Source organism: Myotis brandtii, unplaced genomic scaffold (assembly GCF_000412655.1).
Source record: "Myotis brandtii unplaced genomic scaffold, ASM41265v1 scaffold8, whole genome shotgun sequence".
Taxonomy (NCBI): domain Eukaryota; kingdom Metazoa; phylum Chordata; class Mammalia; order Chiroptera; family Vespertilionidae; genus Myotis; species Myotis brandtii.
In genome coordinates, this window is record NW_005371219.1 from 8,499,989 (window position 1) to 8,513,011 (window position 13,023).

Consider the following 13,023-nt stretch of genomic DNA (forward strand, 5'->3'; position numbering starts at 1 on the left):
GATTTTCTACAGAGAGGAAGGGAGAGGGATAGAAAGTTAGAAACATCAATGAGCGAGAAACATCGATCAGCTGCCTCCTGCAGGCCCCCCACTGGGGACGTGCCCACAGCCAAGGTACACACCCTTGACCGAAATCGAACCTGGGACCCTTGAGTCCACAGGCCGACGCTCTATCCACTGAGCCAAACCGGTCAGGGGATAACTTCAGTTTTTAAAAGGTTACTCTGGCTACACTGTGAGTAGAATGCTAGGGAGGGCTGGATGAGGCCAGAGGTAGGGAGGCCTGCTCAGAGGCTATCGCAGCGCTCCATCAGAGAGATGGCGGTCACCTGCACAAAGGGGGATCATGCAGGTAGTGAGAAGTGACTGGCTTCCATGTTTTATCAAGGTAGAGCCAACATGGCTTGCTATTGGGATGGGTGTAAGGAAGGAGGGAGGGAGGAGGGAGGGAGGAACCAATGGTGATTGCAAGTTTTAAAATATTTATTTTAAGCAACTGGAAGAATGGCTTATCCTAGGACTCTGTTTGGCCCACCTTCCAGTGTGGTCACCCTCCTCTCCTTTTCTATATTCTATACTCTATACACTACTCACACCTACCTTCTCCATGTTCCATACTCACATTCTTTCTCATGCCCAAATCTTTGCTCATAACAATCCCTCCTACTGGGTTGCCAAAGTAGGGCCTTTTGTCTACAAAGTGAACTCCTCTTCCTCCTTCAAGACTTCTAAATCTCTCTCTCTCTCTCTCTCTTTGCACCCCTCCCCTCTCTCACACACTCGTAATAGGCATATTTTCTTGCTTTTTTGAATATCTGATAATCTTTGATTTGATGGCAGACATTGTACATTTTATTTTGTTGGGTAATATATATTTTTGAATTTTTATAACTATTCAACATTTTTCTGAAATTAAGTTAAGGTATTTGAGAATCACTTGATCCTTTTGGGCCTTTTGTTTAAGATATTTTAGAGTAAACTAGAGCAGTGTTTAGTCTAGGGCTAATAATCATTCCCCATTATTGAGGCAAGACCCTTCTGAGGACTACCAACCCTCCATGAATTCTGGGTTTTCTGGTCTGGCTGGTGGGAACAGACACTATTCTTAGGTCTGTGCCAGTACCAGGTATTAGTCTCTCTGATCCATTTAGTTATTTTTCCAACCTTGGGTTACTCCCCGCCCCCCGCCCCCCATATTCATGCTGATAAATACTCTATGGACTATTTGAAGGTGGTTTTCTGCAGTCTCTGGCTTCTCCCCATGTGCAGTCCTCTCTTCTCTGGCACTCTGTCCTGTGAACTTTACCTGCCTTGGTCTCCCCAGACTCTCAGCTCCATCTCCTCCATTCAGGGAGTCCAACAGGATCCACCAGAGTTCCACTTTGCTGTGGCCTAGAAACCACTCCAGACAGAAAGCTAAGGAAATCATAGGACTCACCTCATTAGTTTCCTATCTCTCGGAGACCGCTGTCCTCCATTGCCTGATCACCGCTGTTTCACACATTTAATCTGGTCATGTTGCTGTTGCAGGTCAGAGGGTAAATCCAGTTCCTGTTACTCCATCATGGCTGAAAGCAGAAGTCCTACAGCCTCCTCAGATCTGCCCTGAAAAAGCTTAAACGAACGCATTGGGAAGATCAAACTCAAGTAACTTAGCTGCATGTCAGAATATAGCAAATCCAGTGTCCCGCAATGTAAAATTCACAATGTCTGTCATCTAGGAAAAATGACCAGGCATACGAAGAAGCAGGAGAAGATGACCCACACCCAGGAGAAAAATCAACCAATAGAGACAGATCCAGAAATGACAGAGGTGATGGAATTAGCAGACGAAGAACTTAAAACATCTATTGTAAATTGTGAGGATGTAGAGGAAAACATGTTGAGGAGAGATATGTAAGTTCCTTATTTTATAAAGAACCAGAGACTTAGATCCTAGTCTTGATGCTTCCACGAGCTGGCTGTGTGATCCGGGAGAATACCTCTCCCTCTGTGGGCTAATGACGTCCCTGCTAATGCTCTCTTCCTCTCGATCTTTCTCACCCCATGAGTTCTACATCCTACGTATCTGCATGTCTCCATCTCTACCTCCCAATCATCTCTCCCCTGGACTATGGCCAGTCTCCCATCCTAGAAACTGCCACACCCAATCCTTTTCTCCCACAACATAGCCAGAGAGATTTTTCTAAAATGAACAATAAACCATGCCTCTCTTCTCGCCCTCCACTGCCCTTAGGATAAAATCTGAAGTCCATCTTGCAGACTCGAGGCCCCTCTTGGTCTGGTCCCACCCTGCTAGCTCCCTTGAGCCTCTCCAGAAACCATTCTTTCCCTCACGGCTCCACTCCTGCCCTTTCACCTGGGAGCTTCTTGCCTAGAACGTATCACCCGATGATTTTTTCACTCAATTAATTTCTGCTTCTTCATCAAATTCCCAGTTTAAACACCACGTCCTCAGGGAAGGTTTCCCTGACCACCTAGGTCCCGCCCCATGACTCAGTTGGGCGCTGCTCCTGCTCTGCACTTTCCTATTTCTCGGATTCAGTGGTCACAGCACTTATTTCACCACATGGTAAATGCTTAATTGTCTCTGCCCGTCCCAACCTCTGTGCCTGTTCCCCATGGTGTCCCTGGTTCTAAAAAGAACAAAGGAATGTCTATCCTCTGTAATCTATTCCAGTTCTGCTCCTCCATCCCATCCCCAGAGCCCTGTGCTAGGCCATGGCCCTGTCACCCTGGATCATGAAGTAGCCTCAGACCAGCCTCCCTGCCTGAGTGTCTTCACACAATTCACTCTGCTCACAGCAGCAGGAGCCGCTGTCCTCAAGCATTTGATCATATCACTGCCCTCCTTAGAAGCCGACAGTAGTTCCAATTGCCTCTTGAATTAAATTAAAACTGTTAAGCATGGGTTTCAAGGGTCTCTACCAATTAGCTGCCTCCCTCCCCCCACATCTAACTGATGTCATCTTCTCACAGGCCCTCAAGCAAGGCTTCCCCTGCTGCCCTGAACACCTGCGCCATGTCCGTCACCTCCCTCCTAAGCCAGTACCTGGGGCATTTCTCTCCTTTCTTAGCCCACTCCCTCTTTCTCCCAAGTCATAGCTCTTCCCCCATTTTAGAAATACAGGGTAGAGCAAACCTAGGCTTACAGTTGTTCATATGGAAAACAGTACAATAATGAATAAATAATAATACAAGAATAAACTGTTTTGCATACTCATGACTCTAAACTTAAATAACTGTTTCTTAAGTCGATTCCATGTGGCTTTGTTCTTTCTATTATAACCTGTTTTTAGGTCTGCAGTGTATCTGTGCTTAGTTAGTGCCTCAGCCTGTGACTTCTGCTGATTGAGTTTTGGTATTATCTGCCCTATTAGGGCCCAGCAACGCCAAGGACAAGGGACTGTGTCTTTTCATCCCTTGGGACTCCCTGTGATCCTCAAGCATGTTCTGTGCCTGAGGTCCTTGCTCACCTTTGCAACAGAGATGGAGGGGAGACTGGAGAATGGGAATTCCTAAAGGAAACCTGTTTTCCTTCAGGTTGCCAAGCCCAGACTCCAGGCAGTCTGACAGGTGCAGCCCAGCTGAGCAGCAGTTAGTTAGTGGTCAGCATCGCTGCCCCGGAAAAAAAGCAAACCTTCTGAGTGCCCACTCTGTGCCAGGCCCTGTGCTTGGAGCTTTACAGTTGTTTTTCATGTCCATGCCCCTGCTCTCCCCGCCCCGCCCCCCCAAACCTGACGAGTTAGGTGAGATTATTCTTAACTTACAAGCACTTTAGGAGTCAGAGCAGTGTGTATAATCAGCCCTCTCACTGACAGAGGTCTTGCAGACCCCCTAATGTGCTTCTCTTCTCACACCAGGAAGGACGCGTAGGGGGGAGCGGACCTTCTGGCACAGTGCTCCAGATCTAAACCTGAGGCTGACAATGTTGTATCCACACAACACATACACAACATATACAATGTTGTCTCCCACTTTATGTCTGAGGAAGATGCCCCAAGCTTGCCTGCCCCACACAATCCTGCTCACCTTGTTTCTTTTTAAAAATATATTTTTATTATTGATTTCAGAGAGGAAGGGAGAGGGAGAGAGAGAGAGAAACATCAATGATGAGAATCATTGATCGGCTGCCACCTGCATGCTCCACACTGGGGATCGAGCCTGCAACCTGGGCATGTGCCCTGACCAGAAGCGAACCATGACCTCCTGGTTCATCGGTAGATGCTCAACCACTGAGCCACGCTGGCTGGGCCCTGCCCGCCTTGTTTGTCTAGTCAGCCCATGTGAGACAGGACTCTTCCTATAAATAATTACTTTTTAAATTCTAGCCAAAGATTCCTTTAAGAATTTGATGAAAGCCATGGACTCTTTTCTGAGAAAAAAATGACATGAATATACGACATCTACACTAATAAAAGAGAAACATGGTAATGAACGACATGAACATACGACATTTATGTATAACATCGGTGTGCGCGGAACTCCTCCCTGACTCCTCGCCGTTGGGTTATCCAATCGGTGTGCACGGAACTCCTCCCTGACTCCTCGCCGTTGGGTTATCCAGACCCAGGACCTACAGCGAGAACTGCGTGTTCTCTTTCGCCTTTCCGGCTTGCAGAATTCAGAACTCATTAAAGGGACATGTTGGAGGACTCTGTGTCCATGTTATTTCTGTATGTTCATGTTTCAAACGATGTGCTGCAGGAGTCTGGAGTTATTTAACAATGCAAGTGCTAGCTTGCTAGTGGCGACCTAAGAGAAAACCTAGGGATTGGAAAAGAAGTCAGAGAAGGGGTTTGCGGGAAGGTAATTTCATGCTCCTTTGCTCTGGTTGTACCCAATGAATCTGTGGTCCCCACTGTCGGTTTGAGTCACAACACCTTTATTTCCAGAGGGACTCTCATCGTGAGTGTAGATTACACTACCATTCTGCTTCGGCTTAATGTTTTGAAGCACTATGCCAGAGCGGGCTCCATTTACAAGGGGGAGCTCCTTTTCAAACAGTGAACTCGTTTTCCTGGAAAACTCTTCCCTTTGTATTTGATGAGAAAGGAAAAAAGAAAACAACTCGTCTTGTGGGAGGCTGTTTGAGGCTGAAGCGTGACATCTCTGGGTGGAGAGAAGGAAGAGCCTTCTAAGTAGGCCACTTTTAACTGCGACACGCCCGAGACCGGTGTCTGTGGCTTCAGAGTGCCTGTGAACCCCTTAAAGGTGTATGCAAAATTTGGGGTGTAAAATATGCATTTTTCTTAACAAAAAATTAGAAAAAGGTCCAGAGCTTTCATCAGGTCCTCAAAGGCTTCTTTGCTCATGAAAGGTTAAGGTCCATTGGGTTGGGCCTGTTTTCTCCAAGTATTTGAGGGAAGATGACCTCCAGCAGAACCACTGGGGGAGCTTGTTGAACACTCAGATTCCGGGGCTCCCACCCCGCCCCCCCAATCTTCTTAATCAGAATCTCTAGGGGTGTGACCTGGAACTCGGAATCTTTAACAACTTCCCCAGGTGATGTGGTTACATTTCTGAATTAGCTAGGAGGTTTCAATTGTTTAACATCACTGGTTAGAATAAGACCAACAATGACAGTGCGGTGCCTATATTTACCCAAATAGGGCTGCGTTCAAATCCCAGCCCAATTACTTACTAGTTATGTAACCTTGACAAATTATGAACCCCTCTGAACCTGAATGCCTTCATGTGTAACTGTGGGGCTAAATAATTTACCTGACTTGAGGTAATATTGCCCAATGCTTAGTAGGAGTCCAAAAAATACGTACTGGTCCTAGCTCCTCTTAAACACTGAGTATTTCCAAAACTCTCCAGGTCCAATGTTGTTTTCTTAAAAATGCCTTATGAGGCTCCCCCGCCCCTGCCCCCGACCCATAAAAATGTTGTCATTAAAAAAACAGGTTAATCGTTTTCCACAATGATCCACCATCCATGTGTAAAGGAGTCTTGTTATGTCATCAAATATGCCTGAACTGTAAACTATAAGTTGAAATTTCTTTGTCTCAACTTAACAAAATAGCGATATTCATATTTTGCAGGTTCTACTACACTGTAGCTCTCTCTGTGGAAATCCCTTCCTACTCCCCTCCCCCATGCATACACACTGGATTGTTTTGAGCAAATTCCTTCCTTCTGGTGATTTTGCAGCGCTATTCTACAACAGGTGCATGTTTTCTGTCATTGGAAAATCATTAACACAACTGGTCATTTTTATATACCAAAGAACATTTATGATATAAACAGAAAATATAAAAGACATACAATGTCTAAATAAAAACAACAAACTCTTCTCATTCATTTTCACATACATTAACCAAAGTTGTCATTTGAGGAAAAAATCTAAGAATTTGTCCCTGGTGCCTTTTTGAGGTTAGACATTTATTTCAGTCACTGGTGGAAGAATTGCTTATTTTGAGCAACAGAAATTATGGCTCTGTGAAGAACCACAATTCTGCTTACCTTAAATTTATCACCTTATTATTCTTAAATCTGTTTATCAAAATCTTTTTGAATAGGATAAACCCACGTTTTGTAGTCTTTGATTGCCATCTGCTGGTGGTTCTCCATACTAGAAAGTGAAAATTCCCAGGAAGATTGCAACACCCTGGCTATTGCTTGATTTAAGTAGTTCTTGCAACCTCAGAGAGAACGATATTCTAATGCCCACAATGATATCAGAGAATCACGCCAAAGTTCCAGAGAACATGCCTCTCAGAGACATACCTTGGGCAGTTTTTTTCCAGGGAGGATGGTTGCACAGCTACTAAGCATCACTCTGCAGGGCCAGTTGCTCACTTTTTTTTTTTTTTTAAATAGACTTTATTTTCAGAGCAGTTTTAGGTTCACAGCAAAATTGAGTGGCGAGTACAGAGAGTTCCTATATACCCGCTGCCTCCACACACGCACAGCTTCCCCCACTATCAACATCTGGCACCAGAGTGAAATGTTTGCTGCAGTTGATGAACCTATATGGGTGCATCATAATCACCCAAAGTCCAGTTTCCATTAGGGTTAACTCTTGATGTTTTCTATTCTGTGGGCTTTGACAATGTATAATGATGTGTATTTAACGTTACAGTAGAGAATAGTTTCACTGCCCTAAAAATCCTCTGTGTTCTGTTCATCCCTCCCTAAACCCTGGCAACCACGGATAGTTTTACAGTCTCCACAGTTTTGCCTTTTCCAGAATGTCATATAGTTGGAATCCAATAATACGTGGCCTTTTTATTTTATTATTTTTAAAAATATATTTTTCTTGATTTCAGAGAAGAAGGGAGAGGGAGAGAGAGATAGAAACATTATTGATGAGAGAGAATTATCAATCCACACTGGGGACTGAGCCGCAACCTGGACATGTGCCCTGACCGGGATCGAACCGTGACCTCCTGGTTCATAGGCCGATGCTCAACCACTGAGCCACACTGGCTGGGCGGGATATAACTTTTGTACTGGATCTTTAAAAGGTTTGGCTGATATCCAAGAGTGAAAACTATATTCTGAGTAAAGAGGAAAGAAGGAATTAGTAGAAATGGTGAGCTAGTTCACCCTCTTGTTTACTGCAGGAACATACTTAAGCCATACTAGTTAAAAACCACCTCTCTCTCTCAGCATCCAAAGGAGATTGCAATGTCTCTCACTCATGTCCTCCTTTAATAAAGTTCATTTTAAAGGAAGTATTGCTAATGTGTAGACTAACCTGGACTGAAAAGTATTTTCCCACCTCTTATTCCTATTCACAGCCAGACTGGACTTCATGCTATTTTCCAAATGTGCTCTGAGATGATTCCACCTGGACTTTTTTCTTTCATTTCTAGTTAAGTTTCAAGACCTAGCTCAATTGCCTTCTCTCTTCTTTGAGGCCTTCTGATTCTCTCTGTCAAAAGAAAGGACCCTTTCCTATGAACTTATAAATGATTTATTTATATATCTCTTATAACATTTACAATTTCTTTTTTGGGTTTTGTCCACTTATTGAAATATTTTGTTCTCCTTATTAGATTGTAGGTGAGTTTCTGGAGGTCAGAGACCCTGTCTTAAACATTCTTGTACTCCCCACACTGGCTAATAGTGTGTATGAGCTCTGAGAATGTTGAATGTTGAGTGACTGAGTTTATAATAATCTGTGTATTTGGAGGTTGGGAGGTACATTCATTCTGGAGTTGATGATGTTTTTACGTGGTTTACAGTTACTTGATGTATAGTTGCTATCACTTCCAGGAATGCCCCTTCCACCTCACCCAGCATTGAAACATGAGTGATACATCTTTTTTTGTTGTTGTTGTTGCTAATCCTTACCAGAGGATATATATATGCATATTTATTTTTCCATTGATTTTTCAGAGAATGAAAGGGCGATGGAGGGAGGGAGGGAGGCCAAAGAGAGAGAGAAACATCGATGTGAGAGAGAGACATCGATTGGTTGCCTCCCGCACACGCCCCAACAGGAGTCAGGTATCGAGCCTGCAACCAAGGTATGTGCCCTTTACTGGAATCAAACCTGACACCCTTCAGTCCTCAGGCTGACACTCTAACCACCGAGCCAAACTGGCTAGGGCAGGAGTGACACATTTTGATTCACAATATGAATATAGCTCACGAGGCCTGGCACCTTAAGTATGTAGGTAGTGGAGGAGAAACATTGTTTAAAATGTATGGAGCCAGAAACTATTCTGTGGAAAATTCTTCTACTCATTAGATGGTAAATTTGTAAGCAGAGGATTTGATTGTCACTGAGCCTTGTCAAAAAGGAAAATCTATTTTAGTAGGAATATACTCAATATGCAGTGCATACAATTATGAATGTATCATATTTTTTAAAAATTCTGATGGGAATCATGCAAAATAGGATTTATCAGAATTTTTCTGTTTGTAGAATACAAACTTACAGCAATTACAATTATTATAAACTAGAGGCCTAGTGCACAAAATTCATACACTGGGGGGAGGGGGTCCCTCAGCCCGGCCTGTGCCCTCTCGCAGTCCGGAACCCCTTGGTGGATGTCTGCCTGCGGGCCTAAGCCCCCTCACAGACTGGGACCCCTCACTCCTTACCGCCCGCCTGCTTGCTGTTCCTTACCATTCCCTCGCTGCTCCTTAGTCCTGCCGCTGAGGTAGGAGAGGCTCCCGCCAGAGCCTGGCATCTGGCTGAGCAGCGCTCCCCCTGTGGGAGCACACTGACCACCGGGGGTAGCTCCTACATTGAGCGCCTGTTGCCTGGTGGTCAGTGCGCATCATAGCGACCAGTCTTTCTGGTCGTTCTGCCGTAACAGTCGCTTAGGCTTTTATAATATAGATATTAACTTTTGAGTAGACCTTTATTTTTTAGAGCAGATTTAGGGTCACAGAAAAATAAAGTGGAAAGTACAGAGGTTTCTCATATCCTTTCTGCCCCCGCATCAACATCCCTCACCAGAGTGGTACAAGTGTTACAGCTGATGAACCCACATTACACATCATTATCACCCAAAGTCCATAGTAAATATTAACTTTTGTACCTAATTTTATAATTTTGTATTTTTCTTAATTAGAGATCGTCAATTTTATAAGCTTCAGGACCCAGAAATATTTGCTTTTTAACAAGATGATTTATGTTTTTACTGAAGTTCTCATCTCTACTGAGATTTTTTTCTTCTTCTTACTCAAATATCTATGCCTTTGAAATTGCCCAGAGTGAACTCTTCTGTTGACTTATGGCACTCTTCCAGGTTATAATTCAATCTGGGTGGGAAATTTCACTAAGTGCTATTTTATGGCTTACTTTGCAATGCCAATCATTACTTTTTCACCATGCAATTTAGCTGTATTGGTGATGCATAAAGTTAATTCATAAAGAAATGACCTGAGTTTGTTGATACTTCATCGACAACTTGCTGTAATACAATAAATTTTCAGCTTTGTAATCGCAAAAGTATTGACAAGTCCAACAACATACTAATGAAAACTGAGGAGCCAAAATACAAACCTGCTCCCAATACTAAAGGAAAAACATAGACCTCAACTCCTCTTTTAAAGTTGTTTTCATGGTTTTAGAGTTGAGCATAAACAAGTTCTAATGTCTTTCTAACTCACACCTCCCTTCACATTCTCTCCAAGTCTGAGATTGGGATTTCATTGAGTCCTAAGGGCCTTAGGGGGATAGGGAATGAAAGAATTGCAATTGTTTAGTACCTTTTACCTAGTCAAAGTTTCCACATGTAGGCTACAATTTGAAATTTTTTTTTTAAATATATTTTATTGATTTTCTACAGAGAGGAAGGGAGAGGGATAGAGAGCCAGAAACATCGATGAGAGAGAAACACCGATCAGCTGCCTCCTGCACACTTCCCACTGTGGATGTGCCGGCAACCAAGGTACATGCCCTTGACCGGAATCGAACCCGGGACCCTTAAGTCCGCAGGCTGACGCTCTATCCACTGAGCCAAACCGGTTAGGGCTACAATTTGAAATTTCAACTGAAAAAGTGTTGTGGAAGCTTTTTGTCAATCATAAGTGTTGTAGAAATGTTACTTTGTTGATGTTACTGTTGTCATTATGATGGAGGTTACTTTTCATTTTTATTAGAGACAAATAAAAGAAATTGGTTAACCTGAAGAAATTTAGCTCTTTTTTAAAAAAATTGTTTTTATTGATTTTATAGAGACAGGAAAGGAGAGGGATAGAGAGATAGAAACATCAATGACATTGAACGGCTACCTCCTGCACACCCCCTACTGGGGACCAAGCCTGCAACCGGGAGGTGTGTGCCCTGACCGGGAATCAAACCGGTAACCTCTTGGTTCATGGGTCAATGCTCAACCACTGAGCCACACCATCTGGGCAGATTTAGCTTTTAATGGGAAAAAAATCCTGACTCTGAAACAAAATAATAAGGGTGATTTGCTAGGCTTTGGCAGTGAAGGTTATTGTAAGGTTGGGGGGAAAGAGGCTGGAAACACTGTATGTATCTACTTAGTAATGCCAGTCTTTTTGAGGCTAATTCCATTAAGTAGAAAATTAAATAATGTTGATTATGGCTACACAAATGTATTTTGGTATATATAAATGTAAGTCAACACCAGTAGTACAAGGATGACTTGCAATGAAGAAAAGAGTCACTCTAAAGAAAAAGCAAATTATTAAAAGGAACCTAAAAATAGTTAGGCTTTCTACACTTGAGAGGAAATATCTGCCTAGCAATTAAATATTCATTTATAGACACGTATAGAGACAACACAAAAATGCCTTTTAACATGTACCATTAGAACGAGAAGAAAATGTGGTGGTATCTCTGGTTCTACCATACTCATTTACTTTTAAATATTTCATTAAAATGATCTCTTGAAAGGAACTATTGTGTTGGCTTAAAAGCATTACAGTGAATCAGAAACTGTGACTAATTAAAGGTATAATTCAGATTTGCTTTGGAGAATATTTGGATGATTTGAGTTTGTCTATGTTCAATAAAGTTAAGTTTTAGGGTGAAATGTGTTTATACTTTTGGAAATAGAATACATTTTCAAATCTTTAATCTGCTTTGGTAAAAAAAAATCATATTTTAGACTGGTCTGGATGTTAGTAAATAAATGCGATTTGTTCAAAATGTTGTTTCATGGTTCAGTTCTGTTCAAGCCACTCTTATGCATGACCCCAAAGCTGCAGTGAAAAGATTACTACTGCAGAAAAAAAGTCAGAAGTGAAGTATTTATCATCAATAATTTATGTTGCCACGAGATTATAAAACTGATGTGTTATCTTTACACAAATGCTGAGTAAAACATGTAATCAGAGCAATAAAAAATAACCAGTTCAGCATTAATAGCTGGGAAGACTTAATAACAAATTCAACATAAACAAAAGAAACGAGGATCCTACCCATATCCGCTGAGCCAGCTTTTGTTTCTGAAGCCAGGCCAATAGTTCTGAGCATCTTAGCTCTGGGTGATCACAATACTGCTCTGACTTCATAGTCCAGTCCTCTTCCTCTCATGTCTATGTTTTATTTTCCCCTCTAATATAGTCTTTGATAACTTTATACAGAACAAAGTGAGGAGGGAAACACAGCGAAAATGATTTTCTGAAATTTCCTTTCAAAATGGGACATTTCAAAGGGAAGACAGAATCCGTGTGAACATAGTCTATGGCAAAGGAAAGCATTACTGATAATGATACTACTAGTTTTGAGGACATGATATAAAAGATGACACATGGCTAGATTTCTCTTCCAACAATGGCAAGTATATGGAAAGGAACTTAGTAAATAGAATATAAAGTCTTAAAGTGGCTTTTTAAAAATACAGTGTACTATGTAATAGGACATAAAGCAATCACGGTCTTCGCCTACTGCCTGGGTCGGAGAAAGCGCTGTTGGCTCGGCGGCGGGGACGGGGAGGTCACCGCCTCTCCTGGCTCGGGGAATGTCCAGCTGTAAAATGGGCGCATGGAAGACCGCAGTCTTTTAATAACAAGCACTACGTGGCAAACAAAATCTTGTCCGCCCTGTTCTGAGTGACCCTTGTTTCCAAAATGTGGGGGCTGGAGGAGCGGATCCGGAACCTAAAGAAAATGATTATCCGCCATGGAAATTAAAAAGCGAGAAGGCAGAACTGGGTGAGGTAGGGATAGGAGAGGGGGGAGAGACAAGGACGTTCTGCGCCCCCAATCCCACCACGTGAACAGCCCGCACCCACTGCTCGGCGCGGAAGCCGTCGTTGGGGCTCCACTCACCGCCCCCTGGGCCGGGAGTGGGTCCTGGGACAGGAGGCAAAGCAGGAGGGTGGAGGGACTCCAGGACCAGGAGCCGGGTCCTGGGGGCGGGCCCACGGGAGCTCTGGGGGCGGAGCTGTAGCTCAAGGGGCGGGGCCTCGCAGAATTCCGAGGCTGCGCGCGCCACGTCTCCCTTAGCGAGCGTGTGAAGCAGAGGCAGCGGGAGGGAAAAACCGAGCGGGGCGGGAACTCTCTCTTCTCGCGAGAGTAGGCGACGGCAGCGGCGGTGGCGGCGGCGTGTCCGTGAAAGTAGCGTGGGGGCGGGGAGGAGAG

At 43.5% G+C, this 13,023-nt stretch overlaps 2 protein-coding genes across 2 annotated transcripts in view; both read left to right on the forward strand.

The window, feature by feature from the left end:
- OSTM1 (osteopetrosis associated transmembrane protein 1) overlaps positions 1–3,131 on the forward strand; it is a 70,352-nt gene extending 67,221 nt beyond the window's left edge. The window contains exon 8 of the mRNA XM_014531278.1: positions 1,531–3,131. Within this exon, the coding sequence (XP_014386764.1) occupies positions 1,531–1,619 (89 nt within the window). The 3' untranslated portion in view covers positions 1,620–3,131. The remainder of the gene's footprint in view (positions 1–1,530) is intronic.
- The window catches only part of SEC63 (SEC63 homolog, protein translocation regulator), an 81,472-nt gene continuing 70,175 nt past the window's right edge, over positions 1,727–13,023 (forward strand). Inside the window, exon 1 of the mRNA XM_005883823.2 lies at positions 1,727–1,896. Coding sequence (XP_005883885.2) covers positions 1,727–1,896 — 170 coding nt within the window. The remainder of the gene's footprint in view (positions 1,897–13,023) is intronic.